Source organism: Phaseolus vulgaris, chromosome 5 (genome assembly GCF_000499845.2).
Source record: "Phaseolus vulgaris cultivar G19833 chromosome 5, P. vulgaris v2.0, whole genome shotgun sequence".
NCBI lineage: Eukaryota > Viridiplantae > Streptophyta > Magnoliopsida > Fabales > Fabaceae > Phaseolus > Phaseolus vulgaris.
Window position 1 is genome coordinate 22,884,640 of NC_023755.2, and position 22,680 is coordinate 22,907,319.

The 22,680-nt window shown below is 45.7% G+C and overlaps 1 protein-coding gene across 1 annotated transcript; it reads left to right on the forward strand.

Annotated features, from left to right (window-relative positions):
• The first annotated feature begins 12,576 nt into the window (after positions 1–12,576).
• LOC137834143 (uncharacterized) lies at positions 12,577–18,622 on the forward strand. Its single transcript, XM_068642207.1, has 4 exons — positions 12,577–15,086; positions 15,222–16,095; positions 16,837–16,982; positions 18,331–18,622. The coding sequence occupies exons 1-4, from the start codon at positions 12,577–12,579 to the stop codon at positions 18,620–18,622; spliced, it is 3,822 nt and encodes a 1,273-aa protein (XP_068498308.1).
• The last annotated feature ends 4,058 nt before the right edge of the window (positions 18,623–22,680 follow it).

Below are 22,680 nucleotides of genomic sequence, written 5' to 3' on the forward strand. Positions count from 1 at the left end.
CTCGTCGGTGAACACTGCGGGAGCAGTTTTGCGGTTGACAAAGGGGGACGAGGCCTACCAATCGTTTCACAAGGAGCACGATGAGAGGATGATTGTGCTGCCTTGCCCCGCCGCTCTGCCAGTATGCGCTGATGACAAAGTAAGCGCCGACGGGCCCTTTTGCTTTGTTTACACAACATTCTTCAAGAACTTTTAACCGAGCTCAATATTGCTGCCGCCCAGCTCCACCCCAACAGCTGGGCGTTCGTTCGAGCCTTCCAAATAACGTGCGACCACCTGGGGCTGCCCGCGTCGGTGGACGTGTTTTTGTTTCTTTTTTAGGCCAAGCACCCAGGAGACCGCCTGTGGGTCAGCCTGAATGCAATTGTTGGGAGATCCATTTTTACCATCTTCCAGCAATCATACAAGGACTGGAAGGGGAAGTTCATCCAAGTGCGCGCAAACGATAAAGACACTTCCCTTCTCGACGGTTTCCCCTTGTACTGGGTGGACAAGGGGAAAAAGGAGTCCAAGAGCTGCTTCAGGAGGCCCAGAAGTCCTGATAGCATGGGAGCTTTGGACCGAGACCTCTGCCTATTCTGGAAGAGGGTGGCAGATGCTAACATAACATTCCTGACCCCCACCCTAATCTCCTTCGAATTCTTTGAGGACCAGCTAGAATTCCAAATAGGTTAGGACATCCAAACTGTTGCTTTGATACTACTTCTGATATTGCTTCTGGGCGTCTTGTGTGATACGCACAAGACTTTGGTTTTACCTTTTCCGCATATACTACCTGTTTTGCTGTTTTATTACCTTATACACTTGTCGTTTTCTTCTCTGAGCTAACTCATGCATTTTCGTTTCATGCAGACAATATGTTGGGTAAAAACATGCTCGCCGACTTAAAGGCGCTCGCTCGAAACCACGGGTTGGCGACCGGTTCCCAGACGGTTCCCAACTCGGCGGTCGAGAAGGCTATCGTTCATGGGCGATCACCGCCCAAGGAACCCACTCAGCGCAAGAAACTGGTCCTCAAGAGGCCTAAACGAAAAGCCCCCCAAGTCGTCCAAGAGGAAGAGGAAGAGGACGACGAGGTCACTGAGGATGGCCTCGTTACAAAGAGGAAAAGGGTGGCACCACCTTCACCACCTGCCCCACCCCCTCTTCCAGCTTCAACACCACCATCGACACCTGCTCCTCCTCCCTCATCGCCAACACCACAAGCCCCTTCATCACCAGTCCAGGCGATTCCACTGGCCACCGCGCCACCAGCAGCTGAGGCTCAAGAGCCAAATTTTCTGGAGGACCCCCCAAGTGCCTCTACGCCTCATATCTCAGCTGGAGGGGGCCCCCCTTCAAACGCTTCAGCTGCAGAGAACGTTCCAACCGGGGATGAGGTTGCTCACACCTCTCCAATTCTAATCACCGAGTCCCCGGTTGCGTCGCCACGCCAGGAAGCAAACGCTGAAAATCCTGCTAAGGAAGGTGGCGGCGAGAACCCTCAACAAGCCCCCCTGGCGCCTCTCCAAGCATCAAACCTTTCCCTTGAAGTCACAAGGATGTGGGAACCTCTGACTGCCAAACTCAAAACCATAGCAGAGGATATCCCATCAATCATAACGAGGGCTGTGGAGAGCTCCACCAGGCGGCTTCAAGACGATCTCTACAACCTCAAGACCGAAAATAGCACTATGAAGGTTGAGGTGGAGAAGGTGTCATTCAGCCTGACGCTCGCGGAAATGGAACACTCCCGTGTAGAGGATGCCCTGAGTACCGAGCTTAGGCTGGCGCGCAAGGAAGCTGCTGACCTTCGCCGCAAAGTCCATGAACTTGCCCAAGAGAAAGTTGAGCTAGAAAGCAAAATCGTGCCTCTGCGCACCAAGGCGAGCGACCTGGAGGCTCACATTCAAGCTGACGCCGCCAGGGTGCAAAAACTGGAGCAGAGGTCGATTGACCGCGAGAAGCTACTTGGGCAAGTAGAAAAAGCGAGGGACGACGCCATGGCTGATCTCGCCGAGGCAAACAAGGAGAAAGAGAAGATGGCTGCTGAGTTGGCCCAAGCTCAAACTGAATCCAAGAAGGTTACTGACGACCTTCTCCATGCTCAAGAGACCAACGAACAACTCCGAAAACAGGTTGAAGAGCAGGAGCAGCAGAACAAGGAGCTTAAGAAACAGGTTGAAGAACTTCAAGGGCAATTTGAAGAACTTAAACTAAACTCCGCTCAGGTTCTGGTTGCTGGATTCGAAGTCGCTCGGGAGCAATTCGCATGCCTATTCCCTGATCTCGACCTCAGCATGGTGTCGTTAAACAACGAAGTAGTAGATGGAAAGGTCGTTCCCGCCGAAGGCTCAACCAACTCCACCCCATCTGCTACTTTATAACTTTGCTTGTATATACCTTGTAACAAAAATTCGTGCATATGTGTTTTGAACAGTTACTTATTTCAATCGCAAAAACTTTGATATTTTCTCCCCTGACTCCTTTTGAGCGCTTTAGCCTTCTTTGTATGTTTAACTTTGTCGGATTTAACTTAGTGATTTTGCCAACGCGACTTTTGACGTAACTGCCTCGAGCCAATTCAAACTTAAGCACAAATCACTTTAAACAACTTGTACTCTTAAGGCAACTAACCTCATTACAGGAATACCCTTCAAGCAACGAACTGTAACTTAATCATTGGCTCGAACAACGTCCCACTCGACCTGCTTTATTAAACAAGTCTTTCAACCTTCTTGCCGTCGTTTGAACCTTTCCCGATCGCCAAGACCCCTTGGTGACATCAGCTTTTGCTAGCCTCATGCTTTGGCAATCGTTTCTTTATCTGGGGTAGAAGCGCCCTTTGGAATCTTCCTTTGCCCTCCTGAACTTCAAAGCAAAAGACCGGCTGGCTAGGCGTTCTCTTCGAACCTACCTTAGCCACCTTTCAAGCTTTTTCCACCCTCTCCGCCATACCTGAACTCGTTCGCGACGAGAAGGATTTTATCTTGCCTATGCTCGCACGTAAGCGAGAAGGTCTTTTAACTCGCCTGAACTCGCTCATCGGCGAGAAGGACTTTTACTCGCCTGAACTCGCTCATCGGCGAGAAGGACTTTAAATGGCCTTAACTCGCTCGACGGCGAGAAGGACTTTGTCTGGTGCCTCAACTTGCCCAGGGTGTACATCTCCTCCCCCCTGGATGCACTGAGGACCTTTTCTTTCTCTCGCCTGCACTCGCTCGACGGCGAGGAGGTCTTTAATGGGCCTTAGTTCGCACAACGGCGATAAGGACTTTATATGGTGCCTCAACTTGCCCAGGGCGTACATCTCCTCCCCCCTGGATGCACTGAGGACCTTTCTCTTTCTCGTTTGCACTCGCTCAACGGCGAGGAGGTCTTTTAACTTGCCTCGACATTGCCCCAGGAGTTACATCTTCTCGCTCCCAGAAACACGGAGGACTTTTCCTCTTTCTCGCCTGCACTCGCTCGACGGCGAGGAGGTCTTTAACTTGCCTCAAAACGCGCGAGGGCGTTGAGGTCTTTCGTCTGATGCCTCCGATCGCCGAAAGACGATGAGGACTTTAAAACTTAACTGGTGCCTCCAATCGCCGAAAAACGATGAGGACTTAAAACTTTTTAGAAAGCACGCGATATATCTTTTCTTGCCTTAAATCATGTACAAATGACAAGGTCTTCCTTCAAAACTTTCGAAAATAGCACACATGCAATCTGAAAACACCTTATACTCCGAAAACTCTTCTTTTATTGGGTGGCCTCATTAAAAACCCTCCTTAGGGAAAAAAGAGTGCCCCCTTGAAACTGTTTTAACAGAGACATTGTAATATAACATTTGTGTTTGTCTTTACTTACAAAGCTCTTAACTATAGTACAACTTCAGGTGTGTGGCGTTCCAGGTACGAGGGATCGCTCCTCCTTCCAGCGTCTCTAAGCGGTAGGCCCCGTTCCCGAGCGCCTCGGTTATTCTAAACGGTCCAGTCCACTTGGGTGATAGTTTATTCTCCATCTCATACTGATGGGCCTTCCTCATCACCAGATCGCCTTCTCTAAGCTGCCTTGGCATCACCTTAGAGTTGTACCTTCGCTCGATCCTCCTCTTCACCGCCTCAGCCTTGAGCCTCGCCTCTTCCCTGACTTCATCCAGCAGATCCAGGTTCAGCCTTCTCTCTTCATTCGAGTCTTCCTCTACAAAGTTCTGGAATCTCGACGAGCTCTCTTGGATCTCCACCGGAATCATGGCGTCGCACCCATAGACCAAGCTAAACGGGGTCTCATGGGTTCCTGACTGCTCGGTGGTGTGGTACGCCCAGACTATACGGGGCACCTCCTCAGCCCAACTTCCCTTGGCTTTCTCAAGCCTTCTCTTCAAACCTCTCAACAACACCCGATTAGCTGACTCCACCTGGCCATTCGTCTGAGGGTGCTCGACGGATGCAAACACTTGCTGAATTCCAACCCCTTCACAAAGCTTCTTCAGCAGGTGGCTTGCAAACTGAGTCCCATTATCCGACACCAGGCGCTTAGGCACTCCAAACCGGCACACGATGTTCTTCCATACAAAGCCTTCGATCTTGTGTGCGGTGATCTGGGCCACTGGTTCTACTTCGATCCACTTGGTGAAATACTCAATCGCCACCACCAAGTACTTCATCTGCCTGATCGCCAGCGGGAATGGTCCCAGGATGTCGATTCCCCAAGTATGAAACGGCCAAGGGCTATAGATCGACTTCAACTCCTCGGGAGGTGCCTTGTGCCAATCGGCGTGCTGTTTGTTACTATAATGAAATTGCAGTGAAAAACTCAAATCTGTTTTTCTGTTATTAAAACTTAGTTCTTGTTTGTTACATAAACATAACAAACTATTTATTGCTTTCAAATACTGGTCAAAGCATTTAAAACTGGAGCGTAATTAGTTATAAAATCATTTAATGCTCAGTCAAAGCACAAAACAGTTTTATGTTATGGTCCCAAAACAAACAATCGGTTGAATACTCGAATTAATCGGTTGTTTTGTTTTGACAGCAAGTCTGATGTGATTCCAATAGCACAATATGAATGATTCTTGACATTCTTAGGAATCATCTTGAGTTGGATATGAGATAGGCACTTTATGATAGAATTGGATCAGGGTTCTATGATCAAGAACTCACCAAGACTAGTACCAAAACCCAAACTCGTGGAAGTTCCATGTATTGTCAAATTGAACCGAACAAAATGAGTGAAAAGGCAAAAGCACCGAACAAAATGCATAAAAACAGAATTGCACCGAACAATTAAGCTTAGAAAAGAAGAAGAAACAAAGATGAATCGGCAGAAATTAAAGGACCGAAGCAAAAAGCAATAGGAGCTAGAAAACCGAACTGAAAAAGCAAGGAAGCAAGCTAAGACATGAACATAAAAAGAGAAGGAAGGAAGGAGAAGAGAAAGCTAATGAAGATGGAGGAATGGTTGGATGATCACGCCACTTAGAGGATGGAGACTCCAAGATGAGTTTGCAAAGCCGCCACTTGAGGTAACCAAAGAACTCTCAAGATAAGACTAAGTGAGGAAGGCACAAAGCTCTCCAATTCTCTCTAAAATTGAGTAGAGTTTCATTAATACAAATTTCCAATTTGAATTATACAAGCTAAGCACCTTTATTTATAGCCTAGAGGTGCTGAAATGCAAAGCTAATTAAATTCAAAATTCTCCCCAAATTCATGAAAGTGGCGCCAAGCATGAGGAAGGTGTGACTTCCTCTCTCACTTTGGCACCTCCCTATTACTCCTACACCTCTCTACTAAACGCACACCCCCCTAAGACTCCTAAACTAAAGACCTAAAGATGCTTTGACAAAAGAGGTTTCTTATGTTTCCCTCTAAGCACCTTCAAACAAAGAAATTACAAAAAGAGAAAACAAACGTCCATTAGCTCCTAAAGCCTTGAACATGCTCCTTGTAAGCCTTTGAGGTGGGCTTTGAACTCCATGAGCGTCCTCCATTTGAGCCTCAACCTCTTCTTGCTCTTGATGATTGGCCTCCATGTCCAGTTGAGCTTGATCTCCATCAAAGTCAACCATCAAAAACAGTTTTCAACCTTTCTAAAAACACCTAAGTATAAAACAATCGGTTGTTTCGACAAAACAACAAGTTGTTTTTCACTTAGTTTGAAAAACACTTTCAATTAAAAGGTTTAAGAATGCTTAAGCTTTGGATTCAATCAAGAGTGGATTTACACAGAAAATCTATCCCAGATCCTATTCTAAAACACCTCTGCAACTGCAAGCACAACCAGTCTTCCATCAAACTTCAAAGGGTTTGGATTCTTCAAAGCTTGAACACACTTGATTCAACAAATACACGTTATTTTCATGATGAAGGTTAATAATCTTCAAACCTCCATTCTCAAAAGGAGAACAAATCTTAGCCCAATTAATTGTAGTTATGCCTTTCTTCAAAATATCAGCAGTCAAAATAAAATTTCCACACCAAGATGCTAGCTTCAATTTGACTTTATCAGCCAAAGGTTAAAGAAACTGATTTATTAATCTCTAAAATGATAAAATTAGTCACTAGTTTAATCAAACACTAATTTAGAATCTAAAGTAGTAAGTAACTAAAATCTTAATAATTAATATTATAGAAACTACTTTATAATTTTTTATTAATAATAGAAACTTCTTTAAATATTAATAATTTTTTAGTTTGTAAAATAGTATCTAACCTAATCAATATAATGTCTAGTTAATTTGTATCTTAAAATTATTTTATATTTAATAATTTTATATGAGTGCATGTAGTTCACCTCAAGTTTCAAAGATTAACTTCCCTTCTCATTTTCTAGGATCATGCCTTGGAGAGCAACGGAGGTAAAGAAGCCAAAACCCTGTCTTTCTTGGTGTCGTTCCACGTCCTTATATTTGTGGTGCACTAAGTGACTACATTCTGCACCTTGTGATTATGAATCCTTGAATAAACAACTTTAATAGCGGTTGTAGACGAATATCAAACACATAGATATAAAGCGATATCATTCCAATACTAATGCGAGAAAGATATGACCGTACATAAACTCCTAAACTTGAAACTTGAGGACAAGCAGATATATGGGAACGTAAGGGTGGACAAAAAAAATTCCAGATTACAAAATTCAATCCATAATTATCTATTTCTATTTTAAATGGATTTATTTTAAATTTAAATCCATATTTTTTTATTTTAAATCCAATTCATTTAATTGGATATGGATTAGATATAGATTGGATACTTTTTGGATTATCCAAATTACATTATGGGATAGATTTTGACTTGGCCCGATCCAAGTTAAGCCAAGACAATCCAGCCGATGTCGAGCCGAGCGGGCCGGGGTCGATGTCTAACCGAGCAGTCTTGGGCCCATATTGAGTAGAGCGGACCCGAGTCAATTTGAGCCGAGCGCGCCCGAGCCATTGTCGAGTCGAGCATTCCCGAGTCGATGTTGAGCCAAGCTGGCCCGAGTCGATGTTGAGTCGAGCTGGACCGGGTCGATGTCAAGCGAGCTGGCCTAGGCCGATATCGAGTCAGGCAAGCCTGGGCTAATGTCGAGTCGTCGGGTCCACGTCGATGTCGAGCCGAACGAGCCAGACCAATGTCGAGCTGAGCAAGCCCGGGCCGATGTCAAGCCGAACGGGCCCGGGCCGATGTCGAGCTGAACAAGCCTGGGCCAATGTCGAGTCTCCTAGGCCAGGGCCAAAGTCGAGTCTCTTGGCCATGGCCAATGTCGAGTGGAGCGGGCACTGGTCGATGTCCAGTCTATTGGACCTGGGCCAATGTCGAGCCGAGCGGGCCCAAGCCATTGTCGAGTCTCCCGGGCCCGGGCCGATGTTGAGCCGAACGGGCCCGGGTCAATGTCGAGTCTCCCGGGCCCGAGTCGATGTTGAGTCGATTGGGCCCGAGTTAATGTCGAGTCGACCGAGCCTGAGCCATTGTCGAGTCTTCCGGGCTCGGGTCGATGTCAAGCCAAACGGGCCTAGGTCGATGTCGAGTGGAGCGGACCCGAGTCGATATCATGTCAATTGGGCCCTGGCGAATGTCGAGCCGAACAGGCCCGAACCGATGTCGAGTCTCCCGGGCTCAGGCCGATGTTGAGTCGATTGGGCCCGAGCTGATACTGAGTGGAGCCAGCCCGAGCCAATGTCGAGTCTCCCGGGCTCAAGTCAATGTCGAGTCGAACGGGCTCGAATCGATGTTGAGTGGAGCGGGCCTGAATCTATGTCGAGTCGATTGGGACCTGGACAATGTAGAGCCAAGCATGCCCGGACCGATGTCAAGCCAAGCGGACCCGAGCATAGTTAAGTAATTAGTAATTAATATAAAGCACTGAAGAGAAAATAACTATAGTCGGTAACTTTTAAACCATTTTACATAAAGTAAAATGTTTTGAGATAAAGAGTATGATATTAGAATAAATTTATATCATTAGTAGTGTAAGTGGAGATATCAAATTACACTCTAATGTTAAGAACTACTTATAACATTTATCTTTTCATCATGTCTAATTAATGGAATTATTTTTCACTTCCTATTTGATTTTCTATTTGTAGGATTCTCCATATTAACTTTTGTTAAGCTTTATCTCTTGCTTCCCATTTAACTTTCTTTCATTAGTATTGACTCCACGAACTACGTGATTAATCAAAATTGTGCCCCCACTTTCTTTAATCTTCTTCCTCTTAAATTAGTATGATTCTAAATGCTAAAAAGATTCATTTTCTTTAAGGGTGTTATCATTTGTTAGTCAAATTCAATTAAAAGAAACAGTACTAGAAACTCTCTTACTTACATTCCCATAAACGTCAACTTTTGCTAACAAATTTGATATTTCAATCTTATGATTGAATTAGCTGAGACTAGTCAAACTTTCACTATAAGAAAAATACAAATTTATAAGGAAATATTCTCTCTAAATAACATTGACTAGCTAGTGATTATTCCATTGCTAAATTTGGGTTATAATTGACGAAAAATATAAATTCTGTCAGAAATCCGTCACATTATGAAAATGCCAACAAAATTTAATTGTTTCTTGTTAATATACCAAAATTATCTTTCATTATAACTCCTTATAGTTATCCTTTGTAAATCAATAATCTTTCACACTTATTTCTCTCTTGCTGAGAATTAAGAATTGATTATAAAATAAGGTATAATCACTAATGTGAGACTGTGGGTACTCCTTGATCATGAATTTTATATCATAATTTTTTAAGTAATTAATGGATAGCCAAACCTTTTCAACCCTAGTAAATTTTTAAATCACTTAAGAAAATTGAAATATTTCATGATAAAATATATATTTAGATAAGAAATTTTAAAAATTAAAATTCTAAAATTTAAAAGAAATTAAATTACTTAAAATTAGAGAATATTAAAATTCACTTGAATTGTAAGAAATTGATTTGTTCAAACATTTTTTTTTCTGATTAATGTTGACTTAGATTATTTTTTATTGATGTAAGTTGGTGTTATATTCAAACTAATATCACTTATAGTTATTTTTTTAATAAATAGGTTTATATTATTTCTCAATAATTAGGATTTTCTCGATCATTGTTGAGAGAACTATTTTTCTTTGAAATGATTTAAGATTTTTTTTATTGATGTTAAGAATAATTTATTATTTATATATTATAATTATTTTTTTTAAAATGAGTTACTTTTGATTTAGTTTTTTTATTAGCAAAGATACTAATTCAATATATAAGGAGTCATGTTGGGATGATGAAGGACTCATGTTCCTGTGTGGCAGCACTAGAGTTCAAACATGGAACCCTCGGGAGCAGTATTTTGGCATTTTTTACACTATTAAAAAAAATTAATATTATTTATGGATATTTATCTACGAATCTGAAGCCGTAGGATAAATTCAGCATTACTTACCAACTATTATCCACGGATCTTATTACCTATCAACTTTTATTCACGAATCTCTATTATCTACTAATTATTACTCACAAATCTCTATTATTTACGAACTATCATCCACGGATCTCTATTACTTACCAACTATTATCATAATAATTATATACATAATATTAAAAATACTATTATAATATGAATAATTATAAAATCCTAATTAATATTCATAAATAATAATAATCATAATTAATAAGTATACATATTATTAATATTATAAAATTAATAATATTAATATAATAATATAAATAATATAATTAGTATTATATGAATAATATGAAAAATATTAATAATAATAATAATAATAGTATTAGTAATATTAATGATATTAATAATATAAAAAAATTAATAATATTAGTAATAATAACATTAATAATATAAATACTATTAATAAAAATATTCATAAAATTAATATTATTTATAATATTAATAATATTAACACTATTTATAATATTTAATAATATTAAGAATATTTAAGAATATTTAAGAATATTTAATAATATTAATAATATTTAAGAATATTTAATAATAAATAATAATATTAAGAATATTTAATAATATGAATAATATTTAATAAAATTAATAATATTTAATAATATTTATAATATTTAATAATATTAATAATATTTAATAATATTAATAATATTTAATAATATTAATAATATTTAATAATATTAATAATATTTAATAATATTAATAATATTTAATAATATTAATAATATTTAATAATATTTAATAATATTAATAATATTTAATAATATTAATAATATTTAATAATATTAATAATATTTAATAATATTAATAATATTTAATAATAATAATAATATTTAATAAAATATTTAAAAATACTAAAAATATTTAATAATACTAATAATATTTAATAATTAATAATATTTAATGATTAAAGTTTCTTTGGATATTTCTCAAGGGACTTGGCTTTGAGTCCCACCAATTGTAGTTTAGTTCTAACTTTAATTATAATTGTCGTTACATATATAATAATTGTCAATAATAATTATAAAAATTGGCATAAAATAATATTTGTAAATATTAATTGAGAATAACAAAATAAATTCAAATAATAATTAAATTTTTAAAATAAGGTATATTGAATTACCTGTGGACACATTACCTACGGAATGGAGTTGATGGGTATTACTTACGGAATGAAGTTGGTGGATAACTACTGTTTTTGTTACTTACGGACATATTGTCTGTAGGTAACTTACTTACGCCCATATTACCTATGGAACAAAATCCGTAGGTAATGCTAATTTACCTACGGATTTTGACTGTTACCTACAAAATATTTGCATAAATAAATTGGATTTTTCTTATATTAGGCACTTTTTTCTGCATAATTCTGCAGTAATCATGGCAAACTAATTTGAGTTCTTTGATTGATTTTATTGTCTTGAATGTCTTGATCTTCATGTGATTGTGATCCGATCGGTCATCGGTAGTCGATGACGTCAGCAGTAGATAACCACGTGGACCACTCGCAGGGTGGCACGTGGATCACGTGCAGAGAAATCAGGGAGGAGATCACCCAATACGGTGATCGGTGGTCAGTAACCGAGTGGCCACCGACAGATCAGTTCCAAGATAAACACCCGGGGGAGAACGCGAGAAGCAATAGAGCACCGATCAGTGATCGGGTGCATGGTCATCGGGGTTTCGTGTTACACGTAGTTAAACTGGGACTGAGATTCCCAACGAGAGTGTTACGCATGGACTTTGCAAGATCATATCTCAGAGAAAGAGGAGCTGCTCGTCGGTAGAATCGTGCACGAGAGTGGCCTGAGGGAGTTAGTAAACCAGTCAGTGATTGGTGACTCTCTTAACCCATTACGTGCATGACATCGTGAAGGGGAAATCGTTTATGCAGAGAGCAATGTTTGGTGAGTGTGCCCAGTCCAGCCACACCTGGCGTTCTCCTGGGAGTGTGCGATTCACCCAGATGGAAGAAACGCGCTAAGTTACCCCGCAAGGGAATAACTTAGGCGCACAAAGAGATGCGCTAGAGCCCTTCAGGTAGTGGCACGTGTACGGTTAGATGTGAGTTGCATGCCTCCACGTGTCACCATCTGAGAGGGGCGCGACCAAGATAAAGGTGCACTCCGCGTCGTGAAAGGTACACACAGAAAACACAGACACCCACGTCTTTACTCATTGTGGTACGTTTTCGCACAATAGCATAACAGAATTCTGACACACGCAGAGAATAGCGCAACGGAATTCTGTTAGGCACAGACACAGAGAGAGAGAAAAAGTAGAATCAGAAAGAGATTGAGTGAGATTATTTTTGTTGGTGGTTCTGTGACCTAACTTGATCGTCGGAGTGCAAACGGCCGCTAGAGGCGCCGTCTATGTGTTTTGCAGGTTGCATTTGAAGTTCCCGGAGAAGGTTCTAAGGGCATTCTTGCAGATAGCACAGTTGCATAGGCGGGGTAAGGAAGCGACAAAGCAATTCCTCCACGCTAGAGTTGGCGACAGGATCATTTGGCGCCCACCGTGGGGCCCTGTGAATCGTGGTCCCATCCACACCAAAGTTTCTGAAGTTTCTCAAAGTTTTTGCTGAGTTTTTTGCTGAGTTTTTGCTGAGAAAATGAGGAGAACAAGACAAACATCACCTGCGCCATCTGTTGAGGAAGGAGCTGTGACAATGGCGCAGGTCCTGGAGATGATGCGTGCGCTGCAGGACAATGTCGCAGCGTCGAGAGCTGAACAAGAGAAGATGCAGGCGGAGTTAGCTGGATCGCAGAGCAGGAATGATGAGCTGAATCGCGTTAATGAGGAGCTGAGAAGGACGTTACAGGTGCAGAAGGAACGCGCAGTTGAAGAAGGGATGTCGATGCCACCATCGCCTCCGAGAGCGTTCCCTATGCCATTCTTCCCTGAAATCATGCAAACCGTGGTGCCTCCCAACCTGGTGGGAGTGAAGGCGTCGTTCACGGGGGTAGAAGATCCAGAAGCGCACCTGACGGCGTTCCACACTCAGATGATGTTGTCTGGGGGCTCAGATGCCGTGTACTGCAAGATGTTCATGAGTACATTGAGTGGAATCGCCATGGAATGGTTCGTGAGTCTGCCAGAGGGTCATATCACGTCCTTCCATCAGTTTTCGAAGCTTTTCACTGAGCAATACATTGTTAACAGAGCACCTTCAGTGGTGTCGTACGATCTGTTCGATGTACGCCAATATCAAGGTGAGTCGCTGAAAGACTACCTCAACCGCTACGGAGCACAAGTGGTTAGATTGCCCAGTAAGGACGAGGATATGCTGGGGCATGCGTTTAAGAAGGGAGTGTTGCCTGGTCCCTTCAGTGAGTCGCTCATCAGGAGCCATCCCAGCACCTTTGCGGAGATCCGGCGACGCGCGGTGGCGCACATAGTAGCAGAGACAGAGGTTTCTGAGAAAAGAGGAAGTGCTGCACCACTGAAGCCGCGTGGAGGACAGGGGAAGCAACAACAGCACACGAGGGTGCATGAGGCAAAGGAGGGAAAGAAGGTGCAGGGGAAACCTCGTCCTTATGCACCCAGGAAGGACCAGGGCAGGGGGCGTGCGAGGGAGAATAATGCACCCCCAAGATACGATTTCATGGTAGGGTTGGCGGATCTGATCGCCCTTCCTGCCATAGCTGCAAGACTCCGAGTACCAGAGAAGACAGATAAGGTACTTGGGAGGAAGAAGAACGAGTGGTGTGAGTTTCACCAAACCTTTGGCCACACACTCCACTCCTGCTTGGCCTTGGGACACCAGCTGGCGGAGTTGGTAAAGTCTGGGTTCCTGGCAGATTACCTGCGGGAGGCGCAGGGTGATCGCGCATCGGGGGCTCAGGCAGGAGAACAGCAGCATGAAATCCCTGTGCACGGGGAGGTGCAAACGATTGCGGGAGGCTTCTCCGGTGGGGGGTGCACCGCATCACAAAGAAGAAGGTATGCTCGATCGGTTATGGCCGTGGACTCGGTGGACGAGGGCCATTTCCCCGAGGTAGACATCACTTTCAAGAAAGCTGATCTACGGGACGTTTTACCGCACGACAACGATCCTGTGGTCATCTCCCTCATCACAGCAGGAAGGCGAGTGCACAGAGTGCTCGTAGATCAAGGGAGCTCAGCAGACGTCATGTTCTGGCCGACGTTCAACAAGTTGCAGCTGTCCCCCGATCAACTAAGGCCGTATACCAAGTGTCTTTACGACTTTGCAGGGGATCAGGTAGAGGTGCGGGGGTACATTGAGTTGAGGACGACGTTCACCGATGGAACAACAGCCCGCACCGAAAAGATAAGGTACTTGGTGGTGAACGCCCCTTCTGAGTACAACATCTTGCTGGGAAGGCCAACACTCAATAGGTTGGGTGCAGTGCCATCGACGAGGCACATGAAGCTGAAGCTGCCGTCGATGGAGGGGACCGTAATAACCATCAAGTCAGATCAGGCTGAGGCTAGACGCTGTTATGTGAACAACCTCAGGCAGAAGAGGAGCATATGCCATGTCACCTCAACACCACCACTAGGTGTGCTCGAAGAGCGATCGGTGGTTAGGGGAACGCATGGCGATCAGGAGATGGAGGCTGCTACGCTGGGGGGCTCCCAGGTAACTCAGGTGGAAGCGGAGGAGGAGGGCATGATCACTCCTCGCGAGTCAGGGATCGCGAGGGCGGTCATCGCCAGCGAGGCAAGACCCCACCCAGCTGAGGGGTGGGTAGAAGTAGATATAAGGGGGAAAAGGTTCAAGTTGGGAGGATCGCTCGGCGAAGAAGAACGAAGGCTGATCGTCGGGGTGATCGAGAAGCACATGGGCGCGTTCGCATGGTCAGCATCTGACATGCCAGGAATCGACCCTGACTTCCTTTGCCACCTGTCGATGGATCCTAAAGTTCGACCTGTGCGTCAGAGGCGAAGGAAATTCAACGAAGAAAAGAGGAAAGTGATCCACGACGAAGCGCAAAAGCTCCTTGCCGCAGGGCACATTAGGGAGATCCAGTACCCTGAGTGGCTAGCGAACGTGGTACTGGTTCAGAAGCCAAACGACAAGTGGAGGATGTGCGTGGACTTCACTGACCTCAACAAGGCATGCCCCAAAGATTCCTACCCTCTACCCAGTATAGACGCTTTAGTGGATAGCGCATTAGGGGGGAAGCTACTCAGTTTCTTGGATGCATTCTCAGGGTACAACCAGATCAGAATGCACCCCAGGGATGAATGCAAGACCGCATTCATGACTGAACGGTCTTGCTACTGCTACAAGGTAATGCCGTTCGAGCTAAAGAATGCGGGGGCTACCTACCAGCGACTTATGGATAGGGTGCTCTCGCCCATGCTTGGAAGGAACGTGCATGCATATGTAGATGACATGGTGGTCACATCCCGAGAGAAGGAGCATCATGTGGCCGATCTGGAGGAATTATTCACCACCATCGCCAAGTACAGGTTGAAGCTCAACCCTGAGAAATGTATTTTTGGCGTGGAGGTTGGGAAGTTCTTGGGTTTCCTCCTGACAGAGCGTGGAATCGAAGCTAATCCAGAGAAGTGCGCAGCAATCGTGGCGATGAGGAGTCCATTGACGGTGAAGGAGGTGCAGCAACTCACCAGTCGGTTGGCAGCATTATCCCGGTTTATGTCCGCTGGAGGATGGGAGAAAGGTCATCCGTACTTCCAGTGTCTTAAGCGCAACAGCAGATTCCTTTGGACGCAGGAGTGCGAGGAGGCCTTCATCAAGTTGAAGAAGTACCTGGCAAGCCCACCGGTCTTGCGTAAACCACAAGTGGGCACCCCTCTTCGTCTATACTTTGCTATGACGGAGAGAGCAGTCAGTTCAGTCCTGGTGCAAGAGCAAGATCAGGTTCAGAAGCCTGTGTACTTTGTGAGTAAGGTATTGCAAGGCCCTGAAACAAGGTACCAAGCCCTCGAGAAGGCTGCCCTGACAGTGGTATTTTCAGGAAGAAGACTCAGACATTATTTCCACAGCTTCACAGTAGTGGTAATGACAGATTTGCCCATCCAAAAGGTGCTAAAGAAACCAGACGTAGCAGGAAGGATGGTCAAGTGGGCGGTGGAATTGTCAGAGTTCGACATTCAGTACGAGCCCCGAGGACCGATAAAGGGGCAGGTGTTCGCCGACTTTGTGGTCGAGCTGTCGTCAGTCGCGACACCTTCAGAAGGTTTAGACTTCCGATGGGTATTATCAGTGGATGGCTCCTCCAATCAGCAGGGGAGCGGCGCTGGGGTCATTTTGGAAGGCCCGAACGGAGTGCTGATCGAGCAGTCCCTCCGCTTTGCCTTCAAGGCTAGCAACAATCAGGCGGAGTATGAAGCCCTGATCGCAGGAATGTTGCTAGCAAGAGAAATGGGAGCAAGAAGTCTGGTTGCTAAGAGTGACTCTTTGCTAGTCACCGGGCAAGTTACAGGGGAGTTCCAGGCGAAAGATCCCCAGATGGCAGCTTACCTGGAATACGTACAGCTCCTGAAGACGTCCTTCACCGAGTTTGAACTAGTTCATGTCCCGAGAGAGAAAAATGCCAGAGCAGACCTGCTTGCCAAGCTGGCCAGCTCAGGCAAGGGGGGAAAACAGAGGACCGTCATTCAGGAGACCTTGAAGGTACCGCGAGCGTTCGTGTCAGACAACCAGGTACTTCAAGTGTACAAATCGATGGAGCGTCTGACGATCGGTCATCGTTCACTGACTCAAGAGACATTGAAAGCGCCGAGGGTTAGAGCGCGACCGGCAAAGACCGATGAGGCGATGGAAGTCTGCGCTGTTAGGGAGCCCAACACGTGGATAACACCGTACCAGTTGTACTTAGAAGATGGTGTACTCCCACTTGACCCGACAGAGGCAAAAAGAATAAAGAGGAGCTCGAGTAAGTTTACTTTCATTGATGGAAACCTGTTTAGATTTGGGTTTTCTCATCCTGTGCAGATCTGCGTGTATGGCGAGCAATGCACTAGACTTATGTCAGAGCTACACGAAGGGGTATGCGGAAGTCATGTAGGTGGTCGCGCTTTGGCAAGTAGGATCCTCCGCGCAGGGTACTACTGGCCAACGCTGAAGGAAGACTGCGTGAGGTATGCTCAACGTTGCAAACAGTGTCAACTTCACGCAGATTGGCATAAGGCACCTCCCGAGGAGTTGAAGTCCATCCATAGCCCGTGGCCATTTCACACATGGGGAATCGACATCCTTGGACCTTTTCCCCTGGCGATAAGGCAGATGAAGTTCCTCATCGTGGCCATCGAGTATTTCACCGAGTGGGTGGAGGCAGAACCAGTCGCACACATCACCGCACAGAAAGTCGAGCACTTTGTCTAGAAGAACATTGTCTGTCGTTTCGGAGTACCCAAGAGGCTGGTCTCCGACAATGGCACCCAGTTCGCAAGTCATCAGCTAAGGAAGATGTGCGAGGAGTTAAAGATACAACAGGTTTTCGCCTCGGTGGAACACCCACAAACCAATGGACAGGTGGAGTCAGCCAACCGAGTACTACTCAGGGGGCTGAAGTGAAGACTAGAGAAAGCTAAAGGAAAATGGGCAGAGGAGGTCCCCAGAATCGTATGGTCCTACCATACCACCCCACAGTCCAGCACCCATGAGACACCCTTTAGCCTTGTCTACGGGACAGATGCCATGATTCCCGTGGAGATACAGGAGAGCTCCCCCAGGTTTTTGAATTTCATTGCCGAAGAATCCAACGAAGAACGAAAGGTGAATCTCGACCTACTGGACGAAGTGCGAGAAGAAGCCAGAGTTAGTGCTGAAGCCGTCAAGAGAAGAGTAGAGCGGAGGCACAACTCCAAGGTGAGGCTCAGGCGTTTCCAGGAAGGTGATCTGGTGATGAGAAAGGCGCATTAGAACGAGATGGAAAACAAGTTGTCTCCAAAGTGGACAGGTCCATACAGAGTGGTTGAGGCATTGGAGAATGGAGCTTATCGGCTGGAAACTCTGGAGGGAGGAGCAATCCCCAGAACGTGGAACGCCACCCATTTGAAATTTTATTTCAGTTAAGTAGTAAAGTAGTCACGTTCTCGCGCTAAAGACACACTCAGTGTATATACTGAAAACAGTTGAACAAATAAGGGGGCACTCTTTTCCCTAAGGAGGGTTTTTAACGAGGCCACCCAATGAAAAGATTATCAGCATATCAAGTGTGCGAGAGTTTTCAAGTTAAAATCCTCCTCGCCCCTGGCGCGAGTGCAGGTGATCGGTTAGGCCTTATTCGCCCTAGGCGCGAGTATGGGCGCTAATCTAAGTCCTCCTCACCCCAGGCGTGAGTGCAGGCGACTAGGGTTCTAAAAGCCAGGGGTGCTAGTAAGACCAAGAGAGGGAAAGGAAGGATTTCGACAAACGTCCTTGCCCACTTGGCATATACCAATATTGGCCCAGTAAAGCTCTTAGTTTAAACCCTTCTCACCCCAGGAGTGAGGCAGGGAAAGAACGACCCGATCCGCCCAAGGTCGATGACCTTGGGGAAGATAAGAGGGGCTATCGAGAAACACTCTTCTTCCCCCAAAACAAGGCATCAACTCTGACGATCGATGTCAAAATCCTCTATGCACTTAGCGCTAGAGCGACAGAGAAGCAAGGTGAAGACCGAAGAACGATGACTGATGAGTTGTTGGTGGATATGCTAGTGCGTAGTGCCTTGTCGGAGGAAGCTCTTCCAAACAAGTTCTTACACAACAAGCCGAAGCAGACAGACTATGCCTAGTCAGTCATCTAGTACGAAGATGTGCATAAGAACTGTTAAAGACAAAGCAAAGGGAGTTATTAGTCGTGATCAAGGTAGAGGCCAAGATCAAAGAGTACAGATCGCGCTAAACCTAAGCTAGTTAATAGTTAGTTGTGTGCAAGTATATAGCTGAAGCAAGTATATATTCACACCAAGGTCTATACAAGTTTCAAGTACAAGAATTGTGCAGAAATATGAAATTACAAAAAGAAAACTCAAGAAGGAGGAATGAGCTTGCCATCTACCACTTCGTGGTAGATGCTGAACTGCGTAAGGTCCAGATCTAGAAGAACGCAACGAATCTGCTCAAATGCCAACTCGAACCCATCAGCAAGGGCGTCAGCACCCACGTTCATAAGTTCGGCGTTCTCAGCTTCGAGCTTTTGCTTTGAAGTTTCCAAGGCGTGTTCTTCTTAGTGGTGAGGGAAGCAATGGAAGAGGCAGCTTCTCCCAGTTTGCCCTTTGCTTCGGCAAGCTCGACCTTCACCGCAGAAAGCTCGTTCACTGCCTTCTCAAGTTTCTTCCCCCCATCAGTGGCCTCCTCCTTGGTAGACTTGAGATCCCCCGCTAGTTGTGAGTTCAGTTGGCGTAGGGAGGAAGTCTCAACCTCCAAGTTGATTACCTTGCTCCTCAGCTCCACCACTTCGCTGTCCAGAGCATTGACAGCTTGCCCCATCAAGATCTCAGTCTTGATGGTCTCTTAGACCTGCGATAGGTACTCTTTCCTGGATTTTTCCACCATATCCCTCATCAGGTCTACGGACCCTTGGGCAGCCTCAAAGTCACTCTGCAGTGACTCCTTGTCGTGCTCAAGCTCCTTGACCCTCTTCTCCAGGACCAGTTGCTTGCGGTGCTGGGTGGAAAACTCTAGGGAAAGCACTATCTGCTTGGCCAAGTTCATGTCCACCTCCTGCCCACTCCATTCGAGAAGCTCCCGGCTGCGTATGAAATGTCGAACCAAGGCAATGACTCGACTGAAATTTTCATTGCTAGCGCCAGAGCTGCTTGGCTGCGAGCTGGCCTCACCACCTTCAGCAGTAGCAGCAGAGGTTGGCGGTGGTGGTGATGCAGGAAGTCTTGAGAAACCCCCCGAGTGGGCAGAATCACCCCCAGCAGGTGGAGTGGGTTGACCAATAGCTTGGCCCGCTGGGGGTGGGGGTGGAAGTGATGCTGGAGACGGAAGTTGGGGCGTTGGAGATGGTAGGCGCTGAGGGGAGGGGGAGGAAGTTGGTACTGAGGCAGGTTGAGTAGGAGGAGGTGGGGGTGAACCCTCCTCGATCTGCACCACTTCGATTTCCCCAGGCCTAAGAGATGAAGCCCCCCCAACCTCTTGGTGTTTCCTCTTGCGATGTATAAGAGAAGAGCCAGAACTCTCCTCCTCGGTTGAGGGGGTAGGAGCAGCAGCGGCCGCAACAGTTGCGGGAAAGGCCTTTACTAGCCTTCGTCTCTTCTTCTCTGGCTCGGGGCCTTCAGCTGGCGCGACCGAGAGAGGTGGAACCGCGATGGGCTCGGTGGTAGAGGAGGAAGAACCAGTCCCCTTGGCACCCTTGGTCCGGGCAAGCTCCAGTATTGCCCTCCTCCTATCTTTCCCTGAAGTCATGTCTACATCAAGGGTAAAAAGAGGGGTTAGATGGCGTAATTATGCAAGTGGATAAAATGTTATGTAAGTAAGCATGAGAGTGTGCAAGTATTCTAAGAGGTGCAAGAAGAAGAGCCTACCTATGTACTTCTTCAGAGACACCACATCAAACTCGTGTTTGATGAGAAGGGCCAAGTTATATTTTGCCCCTAGGAGCAACCTACACAGCTCGCGCTCGTAGGGAGCCATGGCTTCAAGGCCCCGGGGTTTCTTAAACTCGACTCCAGGAACCCAATAAAGGGGAAACCCCTCGAGCAGCGTTGGGCTTTGCTGGGTAGCAGATATCATGTAGAACCTGCCTTTCCAATCTTTAAATGATTGCTGGTACAAGCCCAAGATCACTCGTCCAGCAACTCCATTCAGGCTGACCCAAGACCTATCCCCAGGGTTCTTCGCCTCGAAGAAATGTAGGAAGACGTCTACGGAGGCGTTATGCCCAAAGTAGTTGCAGAGGATCTCGAATGCCCGTATGAAAGCCCAGGCATTCGGATGGAGTTGGCAAGGGGCGACGTTCAACTCCATCATCACCTCCTTCTCAAAGAAGGTGAAGGGCAAGCGCAGCTTCAACCTTTTGAAGATGGCGGAGTATATGAAGATGAAGGGCACACCATTGGTAGCCCTATCATCCGCGCAGATTGGCATCCCTCGAGGAGGAATGCGTATACGAACGTTGAAATCATTCTCCCTGTCGATGGCGCAGGTCATCAGGGTCGTGGCTCAGAAGGGTTTTGAGGTGGCCTTTCGGTAGTTGAGTGGAAGTCTCGGCCAGCAATGCCAGAGGAGCCCAGTCATAGACCCTGGCGTAGTCTTGATAGGAAGTTGCATCAGGTGGAGGTGACGCTGGTGCACTTGCTGAAGGTTGTGCACCAGAGGATGAGGCGACGATGCGAGCAATTTGCTTCAAGCGAGCCATTGCGAGATAACTGCAATGGAGGAAAGCAAAAGGTCAGATGAACGGAAGAAGAGGGAATGATGAATGGTTCGGTGAAAAACAGAGGAAGGGAAGAAGAAAGAAAGGTCCAGGCGAAGAAGAGGAAGAGGGAGAAGTAGAAAGCGAAGTGAGAAACGCAAAAAACCCTAGCGCGGGTTGAGAAGAAGAAAAACAGAGAAGATGAATGCATGGTAGTGAAAGGGGTGAATGCAATCGGTAAAAAGAACCTAAATGGATCAAGGAAGAAGAAAAGTCATACCTTTAGATGATCGCGGAAGGTCTTGAGGTAGTAAGCTTGAAGAAAGTTGGGCGCGCAGAGAGGAGATTCGAAGTAAGTCTGAGAGTTGGAGTATTGAAGAAGATGATGAAACAGTGAAGGCGCGCGCCTATTTGAATAAGGGAAGCATTCACTCCACGCTGGCCGTTGATCCGTCCACGTGTCGCGAGATTAAGGGAGGAAGTCATAACGTCAAAAGGCAACACGTGAGGTGGCACGTGATGTGGCCCCACTTGCCACATGGACCAAGGGCGCGACCACTTAGTCTCTTCGCTGAGAACGAGTTCACAGCTCGAGACTGAGGGGCTTGTGATCCGGTCGGTCATCGATAGTCGATGACGTCAGCAGCAGATAACCACGTGGACCACTCACAGGGTGGCACGTGGATCAGGTGGCAGAGAAATCAGGGAGGAGATCACCCAGTACGGTGATCGGTGGTCAGTAACCGAGTGGCCACCGACAGATCAGTTCCAAGATAAACACCCGGGGGGAGAACGCGAGAAGCAATAGAGCACCGATCAGTGATCGGGTGCATGGTCATCGGGGTTTCGTGTTACACGTAGTTAAACTGGGACTGAGATTCCCAGCGAGAGCGTTACGCATGGACTTCGCATGATCATATCTCAGAGAAAGAGGAGCTGCTCGCCGGTAGAATCGTGCACGAGAGTGGCCTGAGGGAGTTAGTAAACCAGTCAGTGATTGGTGACTCTCTTAACCCATTACGTGCATGACATCGTGAAGGGGAAATCGTTTATGCAGAGAGCAATGCTTGGTGAGTGTGCCTAGTCCAACCACACCTGGCGTTCTCCTGGGAGTGTGCGATTCACCCAGATGGAAGAAACGCGCTAAGTTACCTCGCAAGGGAATAACTTAGGCGCACAAAGAGATGCGCTAGAGCCCTTCAGGTAATGGCACGTGTACGGTTAGATGTGAGTTGCATGCCTCCACGTGTAACCATCTGAGAGGGGCGCGACCAAGATAAAGGTGCACTCCGCGTCGTGAAAGGTACACACAGAAAACACAGACACCCACGTCTTTACTCATTGTGGTACGTTTTCGCACAATAGCATAACAGAATTCTGACACACGCAGAGAATAGCGCAACAAAATTCTGTTAGGCACAGACGCAAAGAGAGAGAAAAAGTAGAATCAGAAAGAGATTGAATGAGATTATTTTTGTTGGTGGTTCT

Bases quoted from the DNA above. Each gene is read 5' to 3' on its own strand.
- LOC137834143 (XM_068642207.1), top strand. From the start codon at position 12,577: ATGGCGCAGGTCCTGGAGATGATGCGTGCGCTGCAGGACAATGTCGCA. The intron at 15,087-15,221 runs GTACAACCAGAT...ACTTATGGATAG, and splicing joins TTCTTGGATGCATTCTCAGG to GGTGCTCTCGCCCATGCTTG. The intron at 16,983-18,330 runs GTATGCTCAACG...TTCTCACCCCAG, and splicing joins CTGAAGGAAGACTGCGTGAG to GAGTGAGGCAGGGAAAGAAC.